The sequence below is a fragment of the Taeniopygia guttata genome, chromosome 29, assembly GCF_048771995.1.
Source record: "Taeniopygia guttata chromosome 29, bTaeGut7.mat, whole genome shotgun sequence".
Lineage (NCBI taxonomy): Eukaryota > Metazoa > Chordata > Aves > Passeriformes > Estrildidae > Taeniopygia > Taeniopygia guttata.
Genome location: NC_133054.1, coordinates 3,954,996 through 3,969,272, shown reverse-complemented (window position 1 = coordinate 3,969,272; position 14,277 = coordinate 3,954,996). Strand labels below are relative to the sequence as shown.

At 67.1% G+C, this 14,277-nt stretch overlaps 2 protein-coding genes across 6 annotated transcripts; one reads left to right on the top strand and one right to left on the bottom strand.

Moving 5' to 3' along the window:
• Positions 1–62: 62 nt before the first annotated feature.
• NAB2 (NGFI-A binding protein 2) lies at positions 63–4,674 on the top strand. Of its 3 annotated transcripts, XM_030259445.4 has the most exons (7): positions 65–357; positions 1,338–2,139; positions 2,360–2,493; positions 2,960–3,011; positions 3,175–3,307; positions 3,388–3,588; positions 3,685–4,674. In XM_030259445.4, exons 2-7 carry the CDS (start codon positions 1,345–1,347, stop codon positions 3,777–3,779), a joined length of 1,410 nt encoding a protein of 469 aa, XP_030115305.4. In that variant the 5' UTR covers positions 65–357; positions 1,338–1,344; the 3' UTR covers positions 3,780–4,674. The 3 variants fall into 3 exon arrangements, with proteins under 3 accessions (XP_072775729.1, XP_030115305.4, XP_072775728.1); XM_072919628.1 differs by lacking the exon at positions 3,388–3,588 and having other exon boundaries at positions 63–357; XM_072919627.1 differs by lacking the exon at positions 65–357 and having other exon boundaries at positions 890–2,139.
• Positions 4,610–14,166, bottom strand: STAT6 (signal transducer and activator of transcription 6). 3 transcript variants are annotated; one of them, XM_030259331.4, is made up of 20 exons: positions 14,048–14,166; positions 11,182–11,311; positions 10,938–11,076; positions 9,300–9,383; positions 8,909–9,213; positions 8,662–8,793; positions 8,363–8,551; positions 8,204–8,291; positions 7,992–8,114; positions 7,795–7,887; positions 7,444–7,650; positions 7,273–7,367; positions 7,042–7,178; positions 6,806–6,952; positions 6,555–6,624; positions 6,157–6,282; positions 5,971–6,072; positions 5,807–5,872; positions 5,429–5,575; positions 4,610–5,351 (listed from the first exon to the last, which is right to left on the bottom strand). In XM_030259331.4, the coding sequence occupies exons 2-20, from the start codon at positions 11,295–11,297 to the stop codon at positions 5,174–5,176; spliced, it is 2,544 nt and encodes an 847-aa protein (XP_030115191.4). In that variant the 5' UTR covers positions 11,298–11,311; positions 14,048–14,166; the 3' UTR covers positions 4,610–5,173. The 3 variants fall into 3 exon arrangements, with proteins under 3 accessions (XP_030115191.4, XP_072775727.1, XP_030115189.4); XM_072919626.1 differs by lacking the exon at positions 14,048–14,166 and adding an exon at positions 13,246–13,264; XM_030259329.4 differs by lacking the exon at positions 14,048–14,166 and adding an exon at positions 12,073–12,209.
• Positions 14,167–14,277: the final 111 nt, after the last annotated feature.

Below are 14,277 nucleotides of genomic sequence, written 5' to 3'. Positions count from 1 at the left end.
CGTTGCTCCGGTACCGGGGGGGGGGGGGGTGGGGGAAAGAAGGGGGGCCGGTGCTGCCGCCCCCGCCGCTGCCCCCCCCCCCACCCCGCGCTCGGCGGGGGCGGCAGCCGCGGGATCCGCCCCCGGGGCCTCCCACGCGCGGCGCAGCCGGGGCCGCTGCTATTTCACGGTCCCGCCCGTGTGGGCGGCGCGCAGAGCGGCGCGGCGCGGCGGAGGGAGAGCGCCCGGCCCGGCCGCGGGACCCCCGAGCCCCGGCACCCCTCGGACCCCCGGTTAGAGCCGGCCCCGGAGCCCCCCCGCCCCTCCCCGGCCGCCCGGCGGGGCGGGCGGAGCGGACGGAGGCGGTTCCAGGCGGCGGTGAGCAAGCGGGGGACGGCGGGAGGGGATGGGGCACCGGGGGGCACCGGCCGGAGCGGGAGTCCCGCGGGACCGTGGCCACGGTGGGACTGGGGGGACCGTAGCGGGACGGAGCGACGAGGGACACCGGGCAGGGCGGGGGTCCCGCGGGGTGTTGGCCACGGGGCTCCGGGCGGGTCCGGCGCGCCGGGATGCGCGGGGAGAGGATGGGACCGGGGGCACCGCGGCACCGGAGGGCAGCGGGAGGGGTCGGGGGGCTCGTAGGGGAACGGCGGCGGTGGGAGCACGGAGGGACCGTGGGGACGGCGGGGGGATGGAACGGTGGGGGTCGCCGAGCAGAGCAGGGAGCCCGGGGAAGGGGTGACCCCGGTGGGTCCGGGAGGAATGGGGGGGATGGGGCACGGGGTGGGCTCGGGGTGCTGCAGGGCACCGAGCGGGTGCGGGGACACTGGGGGAGGATGGCCCTGGTGGGACCGGGGTGGGGATGGGGGCACCGAGTGGGGCGGGGTCAGCAGGGAGGGATGGCCCTGATGGCATCCAGGGGACCGCGGGGGAACAGGGCACGGGCAGGGCTGGGGGATGTTGGCCATAGGATCAGCATTGGCACATCCCCCCGGGGATGGGGGACTGGGGGAAGCCCCCAGATGTGTGTCCTGCTCCGTGTGAGGACCTGGCATGGAGGGGCTGCTGGCTGGGGTGGGGGCAGAGGCTGGGCACAGCCCAGGGTAAGGGGTAGGGGCTGGGATGAGGGTGACCCCACTCATGTCTGTGCCATGTCCAGGGCTGTGGCTGCAGGGACCATCCCAGCCCAGAGCGCATGGGTGGGACTGGGCACCCCGTGGGGTTTAGGGCCACTGGAACACCCATACACGGGAATGCTCCCTCTGCCCTGCACCCCCAGGCCCAAGGGTGGGGAGGGGGTTTCTCCTGCATGTCCGTCCATCCCGGTGGTGAGTCCGTCTGTCCTCTGCCCACCGCAGGCTCGTCATGGCCCTGCCCCGCACGCTGGGGGAGCTGCAGCTGTACCGGGTGCTGCAACGCGCCAACCTGCTGGGCTACTACGAGACCTTCATCCAGCAAGGGGGGGACGACGTGCAGCAGCTCTGCGAGGCGGGCGAGGAGGAGTTCCTGGAGATCATGGCGCTGGTGGGCATGGCCACCAAGCCCCTCCACGTGCGCCGCCTCCAGAAGGCCCTGCGCGAGTGGGCCTCCAACCCGGGGCTCTTCAGCCAGCCCGTCTCGGCCGTCCCGGTCAGCAGCATCCCACTCTTCAAGCTCTCCGAGGCCGGCGGGCGCAAGGCGCTCAGCAACGGGCACGCCAGCCCCGGCGAGGCCGCGGGCAAGGGGGGTGGCAGCGCCGGGACGCCCCCGGCCCGCAGCCCCACGGAGCCGGGGGAGAAGTTGTCGCCGTCAGCGGCTCCACCGTGGCCGGGAAGGAGCACCCCCGAGTCGGAGGGTGGTGGGGACGAGGAGCCGGGCGGTCCCCCCTTCTCCCCGGGCGGGAGCAGCGGGGAGCAGGCGGTGGGCACGGAGCTGGAGCCGGAGTTGGCACGGACGGTGGTGGAGAGCGTGGAGCGGCTGCTGCAGAGCTGCCCCCGGGGCGGCGAGGCCGAGCTGCGGGCGCTGATGAAGCTCAACAAGAAGCTGGCCAAAGCTGTGGGGCACATCTTCCAGCTGGAGGATGGTGACCGGCAGAAGGAGGAGGAGATCCGCCGGCACAGCGCGATCTACGGCCGCGGCGAGGCCCGACGCCGCGAGGGCAAGCAGCTCACCCTGCACGAGGTGGGCTCCGTGCTTGAAGTTCCTGAGATGTGCTGGGTTGGGACAGGGAGCGGGGCGGCTCTGGGGGTGTGGTGAGTGGGTGGGTTTCGAGGTTTCCTCCCACACAGGTGGCATCCGCCAGCCTGGAGCCGGCAGCGCCTTAGCCGAGGGTTGCGTGGGCGCTGCTGTCCCGTGGGCGCTGCCGTCCCTGTGCCCGCTCACGCATCATCTCTGCCCCCAGCTCATCATCAATGAGGCGGCCGCCCAGTTCTGCCTGCGGGACAACTCGCTGCTGCTGCGGCGCGTCGAGCTCTTCTCGCTGTCACGACAGGTGGCACGGGAGAGCACCTACCTGTCCTCGCTCAAGGTCGCCAGGTGAGCCCACACCTGGGAAACCCCCCCTTGCAGGCCTGGTGGGGCCTGGCTGTCACCTCCTTGCCCCCTGGGAGCTTCACCATGATCCAGCACTTCTGGATCGGGCCAGGACCCTGCGGCCCCCAGTTCCCTTTTGCCAGCGTGGGCGGTTTCTGCCTGACCTCGGAGCGTGGGATGTGGGGAGGATGGGAATGATGGGGATGCCAGGCGTGGGAAGGGATGCCAGGCAGCACAGGGATGCCGCTGGGGATGCCCTATCTCTTGCCTCCATCCCCAAAGTCCCCTGCCCACTGTGCCAGGGCTGCTTTTTCCCTTTGCTCTCCAGCTGCCTCCCTCTTTTTCCGCCCCCAATTCCATCCGTGCCAGATCCCCAGCTTCTGGCATTGCCCTGCCTGGCGGCTCCGCTCACAGCGTGGTGCCTTCTGTGGCCACCCCCACTCGTGACACAGCCCCTTTCCACCCCCAGGGCCCATCCCGAGGACAGCGGCGCCGTCGTGGCCAAGCGGCTGAAGCAGGAGGTGGGTGCAGGTGCAGGGGGAGCGTGTGCAGGTGTGCACACCTGTGAGCGTGGGTGTGACGGCGCAGCGTGCCCGGGGCTGCCCATGCCAGCTCGGGGTGACGGCTGTGGGTGTCCTGGGGTGGGTGGTTCAGGGGACCTGCTCACCTTTGTGCTCCTGGCAGGCGGGAGAGCAGAGCCGTCCTGAGCTCCTGGCGCTGCCGGTGGGGCTGGAGCCCCCCGGGGCCGGGTACCGAGCCAGCCTGGAGGAGGACACGGGCAGCCTGTCCGGGGAGAGCCTCGACGGCCACTTGCAGGGTGAGTGGGGGTCCTTCCCCTTCCTGGGGTGGTGGTCGTGCCCCGGCTCCTCGCGCTGACCGTCGCCCCTCTCTCGGCAGCGGCGGGGGCCTGTCCCCGGCTGACCCCTCCGCCCGGTGCGGCCCCGGACGTGCCCCTCGGCCTGGCGCCCCACGGGCTCTGGAGCCGCCACATCCTCCAGCAGACGCTGATGGACGAGGGGCTGCGCCTGGCCCGGCTGGTCTCCCACGAACGCGTGGGGCGGCTCAGCCCCTGCCTGCCGGGGAAGCCCCCGGGACCAGGTGAGCCCCCGCGGGGCCGGGGGGCAGGACGGCACCGCTGCCTTCCCTTCTCCTGTAGAATCACATCCTGACGCCATCTCCGTCTTCTCCCCACAGAGTTCGAGGACGGGCTGGCAGAACGGGGCCCTCCGGCCCCCCCAGACCCACCTCGGGGCACCATCAAGGTGGAGCAGGAGACCAGCAGGCAGTGAGGCCCCTGGAGCCCCCCCGCCACCATTAACGAAGCAATAACGTGCTGGGGGACGGGTGCGGCGGCGCTCCGGGCCCGGGGAGCTTGGTGGGCGGGGGGGTCTCATCCACAGCCCCCCGGCCCCCTCCCGTCCCACACCGACGCTCTGGTTACCTCAGCCGCGGCGGGATGCGACTCCCCGCAGCAGCAATACCTTCATCCCGCCCGGCTCCGCTCCCCCGCCGTCCCCCAGGGCTGGGGAGCCCTCGATGGACTGGAGCTCCCTGTACAGCCCCCCCCCAGCCCCGTGCTGACCGTCCCCCCACCCCGGGCCCGTCCCCGCGCGGGGACAGACGCGTCGCACTGTGCCGCTCCCACGTCAGCGCTGCCACCCACGCCGGGCACACGGTCCCGTCCGCCCCCCCCCACAACCCGCAGCGCCCACGCACCAGCCGCCAGCCCCCTCCCCGCAGCACGTGCCAGCTCACTGTGCACCCCCCCTGCCCACCCTGCGACCCCCCCCCAGCACCGCATCGGCTGTAAATACCCCCCCCACCTCCCCCCGCAGCCCCCGCACGCGTCCCCCCCGCACCCCGATACCTGCGTGTGCTTCAAGCATGGTCCCTGTGCCGCGGGGTGTCACACGTGCCGTGGGGTGTCACCCCCTCCCAGCACCACGCAGGCGGCGTTTGACGGGCACTGGGGAGGTGCTGTTCCCCCCCCCAAAAAAAAAACCCTCGGGGTTCCTCCTCCTTTTCCCCTACAAACCGTGCCCAGCCCCGGGGTTCCCTCCATCCCCCCACCCCCCGTTAGGACTGTGTGGTGTCTTTTTAGAGCATTAGCGACTCTTCCTTTGTACCGTGTACAGTAGATTATTTATTTTGTTATTTTGGAATAAAACTTTATTTTATGGCTTATCTTCCTAACCCCTGCTCCAGCCTGGAGGGAGGAGCGGGGAAACAGCTCAAAACCCCAAAGCAAGCGCTGACTGCGGGGGTGCAGGGGGGCCGTGTCCCCTTCCATGGGGGTCCCGGTGTTGTCCCCCGCCGGGGGCACCGGGCTGGCACCTCCGCCCCGGCGCCGTTCGCGCTGCCGCCTCCCGCCCCCGCGGTGACTCATCCCGGCGGCGTGGGCTGGGGGCACCGCGTGCGGCTGCCGCTGCTCCCCACGCAGGACGGGGCCCCTGCGCCCGCACCCCTTCACCCGCGGAGCCCCGGCAGCGGCGGGGGCGGGCAGCAATGCACGGAGGTGTGGGGGGACGGGGGTCACCCCAAATCCCCCCAACCCCGCCTTTCCCAGCTGCAGTTTCCACTCCTGCAGGAGTCGTGTCAAGTCCATGAACCCAGGCAAGGCTGGGAGAGAGTGGGGGGCGGGAGGGGGGTCCCCAGTCCGATGCCCCCCCCCACAGGAGCCCCCTCACGCGTGTCCTGGCCGGATGCTGTCATCCCACCGCGCGTCCCCCAGCCCCCAGGAGGACAGGCTGGAATTGGGGTACCCGCTGTGCTGCGGGTGGGGCGCGAAGGGGGGCAACAGAGGCACCTCCAGGAGCTGCTCCAACTCCGAGGCTGATGGCTGCTCCATGCTGGGCGACATCCTGGGGACAAGGAGCAGCAGGGTGACCGAGGGTGGGCTGGGAGGGGCTTTCCCCTGCTGACCCCTCCCCGTGCTTACCACCGCGGAGGGCTCTGCAGCGACGCATCCTCCACGGGCTGGAACGGGGGCAGCTCGGACATCTCTGCGTCCTGCGGCTCCGCGGAGGGACCCGCGGGCAGCAGCTGCGAGACCTCCCCAGGCATGTACTGGTTGGGCATGAAGGGTCTGCGGTGGCAAAGAATGGTGTAGACCCTGTCCCACAGGGCACTCACCAGCCCCAAGGCATTGGGGGGCACTGCTCGGTTTGTGGGGGGCTGGTGTGGAGCTCCTCCTGGGAGCACCGGTCAGCTGGCGATGGCCACTCCAGGTCTGCCAGCCCAGCATTGGGAAGGGGGTTTGGGGGGTGGAAAGGGGTGAAGGGCAGTGTCCCCCTTCCACCTGCGTGCCAGGTCTTACCCGGGGGGCCTGAAGGCAGGGTCCTGGCAGTGGGACAGCGAGGGAGGCGAGAGCATCGGTGATGGGCTGTGGGGAGCAGGAGCACTCAGAGAGGGGGCGACACCCCTGACCCTGCTGGGGGTGGAGGGGTGTCCAGCCTGCCCCCCACCCTGCCCTGCTCCTACCTGTGGAAGGGGGAGGTGAGCCTGTCGGGGACCATCATGATGCTGCTCTCAACCGCGGGGTAGCCCGCGGGCATGGGCTGGGGGCAGAATGGAGTGGGGGGGCTGCAGTGCACACACACAGAGGTTCAGATTGTGGGGGGGGCTCTGCCACAGCCCCCACCCCACACCCCACAGCAGGGCACTCACCAGATGGGGGCCAGCAGTGGCTGCAGGTTCTCAGGGTGCAGCTCGTGCTGCAGCATGGGCAGGTTGAACATGGGTGCCTGCGGGGCCTCGGGGGGGACCCCCATGGTGCTTGGAGGCTGCTGGTCCCTGCAAAAGCACATGGACCCCATCAGCACTACCAGGTCCAGGCTCTGAAGGGGGACATGCACCAGTGGGTGCTCGGGGGGAGGCTGGGAGGTGCACAGATGTGCCACAGTGCAGCTCGGGGGCTCACACGGGGCTCTTCACTCACCAGCACAACCATGCTTTTCCCAGTCAGGGATTTCCCTGCCCAGGGGGATGCTCAGGCCAGCCAGGGGTCTGTGCAAACCCTGGCCCATGTGCACACGCCTCCAGCACAGATATGGCCTCGCACTCACCTTTCACTTTCCACAGTCATCTTGATGGCAGTGGAGACGTAGCCCCGGCCGTCCTTGCCTGTCTGCTCTTCTGCTCAGGGAGGAGAAGCATCTGTGAGCCACCACCCCCACCATGCCCTGCCAACCATCTCTGCCAGCTCCAGTTGCCCCTGCAAGCCTTGGGGCCACCTGGGTAAGACCCGTGGCCCCCCTGCAGCATTGCTGGGGTGCAGAGGGGCAGCCCAGGGCCCATCCCGGCCTCCCCCACTCACTGTTGTAGTGACTCCCGAAGGCCTGGTCCTTGGGGATGTTGGGGTACAGGTTACGGAGCTGCCCCAGGTCCCGGATGCGGTCGCCGAGGGAGCGGATGGACAGGTCCTTGGCAGAGAAGGGCTGGATGTTTTCCACCTGGCTGGAGCCTGAGCGAGGGGAGACACATCACTGCATTCCAGCGCTGGCCCCCGTAAGTGCCCACACCCCTGGCAGTGAGGACCCTGACCCCGCTCACCGTCCTTGCCCCGCATGACGTAAGCGATGGTGACACCCCCGATCTCGGAGTCGCTGAAGCGGAGCAGGAAGGTCCCGTCCGGCTGCATGCTCAGCAGCTTGCACACGTACTGCTTGCTGATGAAGCCCATGATGAGCCTGGAGAGGTGGACAGGCGGGGAACAGGGATCAGGACCACCCAGGGCAGTGGGGTGGGACCAGGACCCCCAAAGCCCAGCCCCAGGGCACCCACCTGTCTGACCAGTAACTTTTGAGGCATCTCTTGGTGAGGTCCAGGACTCCATCAAACCACTGCCAGAAGGTGAATCCCCGGCCAGGGAGGATCTCCTGAGGCAGACAGAGGCCATGAGGCTCCCCATGGCCATGCTGGCGCCTGCCCACCCTGGCCAGCCCTCCCAGTTACCTTGTTGAACTGGGCCCAGGAGACGTGGCGGTTCTGGAAGTCCTCAGGGCTGGCGCTGTGGTCATTGAAGATCTTCTGGGCCAGGAAGAAGTAGTGCTCCTTGAGGAGCCCCTTGGTGGTCTGCACCTCTGCCATGAACTTCAGGTTCAGGGTGTCACACATCTTGTCCCAGGGCACACGCTCAGCCACCACGAAGGGCACCCGGTCCTGTGGCCAGGCAGGGGATCATCAGGCCAGGACACCCACTGTGCCCCACCCCTGGGCTCCTGCTCCCACCTGCACTGCTCTCCCCCTTCCAGAGTCCAGCCACCCCCATGTTCCAGCCTCCTCCCTCCAGCCCGTGGCACTCACGATGTCAGAGAAGGCGTTATCCCACAGCACGGTGGCTTTGGCGTTGTTGTCCTGGTTCCCGTGGACGATGACCACAATGGGCAGAGACAGGACCTGGGGGCAGAGAGTGGCCCTGAGCCAGGCGTGGTGGCCGCCCTGGGACTGCCCCAGTGCAGCACACGTGTCCCACAGGGAAGGCTCAGCCCCATCCATGGTACCTGGAGGTGGATGGAGACGTTGCTGGGGGTCAAGGTGATGTTGGTGCTGAACAGGACGGCGCATTTCTCCTCCGTCACTGACTCGGAGCCCTTCCGCTCGCAGCGCTTGATCTTCTTCAGCAGCTGGGGAGGGAGATCTGAGCATCCCCAGCCTCGGGACCTCCAAAAACCCAGTGGAGCCCCCAGCCCAGCCCCTTGCTGGTGGCACTTACCACGTTTTTGAAGTTGGCGCAGCAGTTCCCGCTGGTGGGGTTGGTCTCCAGGGCCACCGTGTTGTGCAAGATCTCCCCCGTGCTTTCACTGGGCAGAGGAGGGGGTCAGGGGGGGAACGGCGGTGGGGAAGCCCCCCTGGCCCCACACCCACTGCTCACCTGAGGGTGTTGCTGTAGTTGCTGAGCTCCAGCTCCCTTGCCTGCTTCTCTGTCACCATGTCAGCCCTCACCATGTAGGGCTTGGGCGCTGCCTTCAGCAGCCGCGGGCCCAGCAGGAACCGGACGCTTGCCTGGAATTTGGTCTGGGTCTTCAGCACTTGTGGGGGCTGCTTCTCCACCAGGAAGGAGCTGAGGCACAAAGGGACACCACAGCACTTGGCACAGCGCCCTGCCAGCTCTGCCACCAGCCCCTGCAGGCCCATTTCAACCCCTGGCCACCACAGCCCCCAGCCTGTTACCTCTTGACCAGGCTGGACAAGACCTCGTTGAAGCGCTCCAGGAGCCGGGGCAGCAGCTCAGGCCCCAGCTCTGTGCTTGCTGCCATCACCTGCTGCTGCAGCTGGAAGTAAACCTCGACCAGGTTCTCGCACCTGGGGAAAGGGGGACCCTCAGCACCCCACCCTCACTCACCCAGAGCCCTTTGGGCCGGCGGAGGGGGAGCAGAGGTTGCTCAGGGTCTCCCAGCCCTGCCCTGTGCCCTCTCACCTCTTCTGCAGCGGTGACAGATTCTCCTCAAAGATGGCCCCATTCCCTGCCAGCTGCTGCTGTCTCTTCCAAATCTGGATCCTCTTCAGGACCTGCTGTTTGGCCACCTCCAGCTCCTTCACAGCCTCCAGGATGAGGGTGGGCAGTTCCCTGGGGGCCACGGGGCTCTGCACAGCCCCGTCCCGCCCTGAGCCCTCCTCCAGGAGCGCCTGGATCTCACGGACTCGGTGCTGCAGCCGCTGCAGCCCCAGGCTGAACTTCAGCTCCTCCTGCCGCCGATGGAAGCTGAGGGGCAGGTGGTGGTCCTGGGGCAGAGCAGAGCGGGGTCAGTGGGGGCTGGGGGGGGGTCCTGCACCTCGGGGTGCCCGGGAGGGGGGCAGGGAGCACCCACCCGTTTGAGCACAGCCGCCTTCTCGCCCTCCAGGACGGCTCTCACGACGGCCACCAGCCGCAGCGGGTCCCGGCGGAAGGTGCTCTGGGGGGACACAAACGGGGGGTGTCAGGGGGGACAGGACGCGTGCCCCCTGTTCCTGGCCCCCTCCCACCCCATCCCCTTCCCACAACAACTGCCCAAGGCAATTCAGGGGTTCCACAACCATCACAGAGCCGATTTCCAGCTATAAAACCACTTTAAACGGTGCATTGAATCATGGAACATCTGGAGTTGGAGGGAACATCAGCATCACTGGCCCCAACTCGAGTTTTTTGAATAAAAAGTAGAAGAATCAACGTCAAATTGGGAAAAAAAAAATCCAAACTGAAAGTAATTCTCCATTCCTGTGAGCATTTCCTCCAGCCTCCAGCCTGACACCTGGGGGGAGACTCTCCCAGCTGCCCTGGGTGGATCAATGCTTTCCACTGAAAACAGGGAGAGGAATTCCCCTGCTGGCTCTGCCTGCCGTGTCCCGTGCCAGCTCCTCCGGCCTTCACGCATTTCCCAAATTAGCTACTTCCCAAAACAGCAGCAGAAACACGATGGGGGAATGGCTGATGACGTGCTTGGTGGGTTCCTGTGCCGGTGGGAGCTCCACTGCAGGGGTCTGGATGCAGCAGTGGTAGCCCCGTGGGCTCTTCCAGGGGAAATGTGGGATCCAGGGGATGAGAGGCTCAGGTTTGGCTCCCACCTGCATCCCCAGCCCTGTGGTTGCCCATCCTGGGGGCCACCTAGCCACAGCAGCACCAAGAGCAGGGAACAGCCTGGCCAGGCACGGAGAAATGAGGATTTGGTGTTCTGGGATGAGGGATGGAGGGAGGAGGGAACACAGGAGGGCCGTTCTGCGTCAACATTTTAAATTATAAAAAATCCCTAAGCTGAAACATGTGCTTGTTTCCTACAGCAAAAAGCAACAATCTTGTTTTGAAAAGTCACCCTGCCCCTCAGAAGTTGTGACTAAAGCTGATCCTTTCCCAAATGCTGGATATTAAAAAGGTCTGCTACCAAAAAAAGCAGAGTATTCAACCAGAATGGGGCTCTGGGAGTGAGCCCTGCTCAGCCGTGGCACTCTGAGCTCCACTGGCCAGAGGGGATAAATCAGAGGGTTGTGAAAGGGACAGAGCAATTCCAACAGCCTTGATAAGAGAAAGAGCCCCAAAAATGAAACCCAGAGCTCATGGCAGGAGGAAACACAGACCCACACGGACTAGAGGAAGGAGAAATCAAACACTTGAGCAGAAATGGGGAACATATGCTGAGACAGCCCCCAGGTGCCAACAACTGGGGGTGAGTGGGGCTGTGGGGGCTGAGGGGCTCAGCAGAGGCCCCACAGGATTGTTTCAGGGAAGATGTGGCAGCTGCCTGTGGGCCACCGTGCAGAACCTGGGACAGCCCTGGGATGCAAACAGACCCCCTCTGTCCTCTGGAAGACCTCAAAAACCCAATTGCTGAGTCCGCTCATCACTCACAAGCCTGGAAAAGGGTGCCACACAAGGACTGTCCTTAGGCATTGAGCCCTTCCAGCATAAAATAATCAAGTTTTCCTGGGAGCTGGCTGCAATCCCAGCGTGATCCAGCCCCAGGAGCCCTGCACACCTCGATGTTGCTGACTTGCTGCAGGATCTGGCACTGCTGCCCATCGCTGCCGGCAGCGCTGCGGAGTTTCTCCAGCATGTCCGAGAGCATCCTGCTGGCCACGCTGCTGCAGAAGGCGTCTGAGCCATTGATGAACTCCCTGGAGAGGGGAAAAGTTGGGAGAATGGGCATGGATCCCCCACCCTCCACTATGTGACCCCCAGCCCCGTGCTGCTCCGGGGAGGAAGGGTCCTGGGAGACTCACCAGGGCTGATCCTCCAGCCACTCGGCCAGGAGACAGCGCAGGCTCCGGGGAAACTCTGTGGAGAGGCTGCTGAACTCCTCTGGTGGCATGTGGGATACGAGGTTCCAGAGGGACATCTTGGAACAGTCACCTGCAGAAAGGAGAGGGGATGGGGGCAGGGCCACTCGAGCAGCCCCCAGCCCAACTCTGGTGGGGTTGAGGGCTGAGAGCCCCTCAGGAAGGGGGCGAGAGCTGCTGCTTGTCCCTCCACGTCTGAACCTGCTGATCCACTGGGCTGGAGCTGCTGGGGAGGAGGTGAAGGAGGAATGGGAAGCTTGATCCCGGATCAGCCTCTTGGGCAATCCTGGGCGGGCTGGCGGCCCAATTGTTCCTCAGTTTCCCGCATCTCCGGGGATTCCCTGCTCTTTCTGCCACAAGGACATTCAAAGGGATGGGCAAGTGCTGCTGGACTGGGCATAGGAGAGCTGGGAGAGCCAGAAGAGCGCGGAACTCCAGGGAGTGGGAGAACTGTGAACTCCCCCAAACTTGGTGAGGCCGTTCCACTGGGGTGACCCCAGTGAGGTGGCTTGGCTGGCCCCCAGAACTTCCTCAGGTGTCCCCCTCAAGGAGGGCTCCTTCCCCAGCCGCCCCTCACCCTCGGTGGGCTCCAGAGACCAGGAAAAGCAAGAAGAGAACTGGAATGAGGCGCTACCGAGGGAATTCCACTTGGAACGCCCCGGCTGGAGGCTCACGGCCCCACCGCGCCCCAAGGTGGGCGTTGGAACCCCAACGCTCCCGGCCCGTCCCCTCAGCACTGCCCGCGCCTCTCCCGGGCAGCTCCCGCCGCGCTCGCACCCTCGGGCCCCGCCGCAGCCCCGCGGGCCCGGCCGGCCAGGGGGGTCCCGTCCCCACCTCGCTGCCGGTTCCGCCGGCCCCGCCCGGGGCCAAGGCCCGATCCCGCGGCGGATCCCGCAGCGCCGGCGTCTCACGGCCCAGCCGAGGGGCCGGGCGGCGGCGGCGGCACCCCCGGCCCGCCGCGCCCTCAGGCGAGCGCGGGGCCGCGGCCGCTCCGAGCCCCGCGGGCACCGCGCCGCTCCCACGGGCCTGGGCCGCGCGGAGCCGCCGAAGGCGCAGGGCGGAGGTGGAGCTGAGAGGCTCGGAGAGCCCTGCGAGGGGAAGGAAGCCGGCGTCACTGGGCAACGTCGCAGCCGGAGCAAACAAACGCCTGCGGCCTGCCCCGAGCTGCCGCAGCGGGAGCAGCCCGGGCTGGCGGCGGTGTGGGGTCCGCAGCCCTCACGGAGCGCCGTGGGACACCCCACGAAGGGACCGACCGTGCTGGCTGGAGGCTGTCGCCTTCCAAATTGCTTTCGCTTTCGACTCCACGCTGCCCGGAGCGAACAGATCCCGAGGATTCACTGCAGTGAGGTTACTCCGAGGGGTCAATGCCCAGTGGGAAACGCACACAGCAATTCTGGGAACGCTGCTGGGCTTTTCCCCACAGTCCCAGTGGGATTCTTGGCAGGAGGGGAAAAACAAGCTCTCCTTTTGCCGCTCTCGAGGTTAATCCCCATCCTCCTGCCCTATTAAACCTGTATTTCTGCTCAGCCCTGGGAGGCAGCTGCTGGCTGGAAGCGCCAACCTGCAGCGTAAGCCTTAAGCCAGGCATGCCTGGATCTGCTGAGAGGCTGCAGGAGAAGCTGCTCTGCTCCTTCCTCCCACAGCTCAGGAGGAGCTCCAGGCAGGGGAACCTGCCTGTCCCCTCCTGGCATCAGTCACAGCAGTTCCATCAGCCCAGCCGTGCCCAGAATCCTTCCCATCCTAACTTCCACACTTTTCCCTATTCTCCTTCTGCAGAAGAACTTTTCCCAGTTCCCTCCTGGGGGCAACATCCCCTGGGGACCCTCCTCCAGGTCACCCCGGGAAGCCGAGGTCGCAGCTGTGTTGTGCTCGGGGAAACCGGCTCGACACGGGGTGGGACACGGCACCCGGGGAGGGGGAGCAGCCGCCCCCCACCCGCTCCCCCTCCCCAAACCCCCTCGACGCTGCCACTTTCGCTTCCTCCTCCACCCGAAGGGCTTTGCCTACCCGTGGGGCTGGGGGACTCTGGGGCAAGAAGGTGCCTCAGTTTCCCCGGGGTGCTGAGAACACCACTGCTGCCAGCCGAGCAGAGGTCAGAACACAGGACACGGTGGGACACGGGTGACAGTGCCACGGGGAGGACACCCACGTGTTGGGGAGCTGCCCACTGCTGACCGCTCGGGGCATGAAAGTTCCTCTGGTTCGCAGGAAGAGGAGCGGGGCCTTCCCAGCCGACCCAGCCCAAGATGACTCACGGCTCGGGGAGACCGGCCTGGATTCGGTGCCGCTCCCGTCTCAGGAACTCCCTGTCCACGTCCACCGGCGGGACGGGGAAAGGAAAGGGTCTTCCTTTGTCCCACGCACGGCCCATCCCCAAACAGCGCCCAGCCAGGAGAGTGGGGTGCCAGGACAGCTGGGTGCCATCCTCTGCACCTACCAGCAGCGGGTGCTTCGGATTTCGGGTCGAGCTGGGCTGCGTTTCCACCTGGGCGGCCGATGCAGCCTCGGCACCACCGGTCCCGGTGCCCCTTCCCCATCCCCTCCCATCCCCAAACACCCCAGGGAGGGGCTGGCAGTCACTCCGCTCCCCCTCGGAGACGTCGCTCAGCCTGCCACACGTCTCACTGCCCACCCCCGGAGCAGGGAGGTGCCCCCGGACAGTCCCCCCAGTCCCGGGCAGCCCCCGCCCCTGGGATACCCCGCAGAGCCCCGTCCCCCTCCGGCTCTCATCTCGGTGCCCCGGCACGAGTTCCGGGCCGGGGTGGGAGGTGCAAGCAGCGGCAGAGTCCCCGGTCCCGTCCGCCGTTACCTGGCGAGAGCAGCCGCGGGCGGGGGGCGGCCGGTCCGGCCGGGCCCCGCAGCTTCTCGTTCACTCCATAGCGGCGGCGGGCGCGGTCGGTCCCCGCGGCGGCCCCGCTCCGCCGGGAAGCGCCGAGGGCAGGAAGGGGGAGGAGACGCGCGAGCGGAGGGATGGGAGGGCACCGGGACCGGGACCAGCCTCGGCAGGACCTGGGATCCCCGGACGTCCCCACCGAGGGG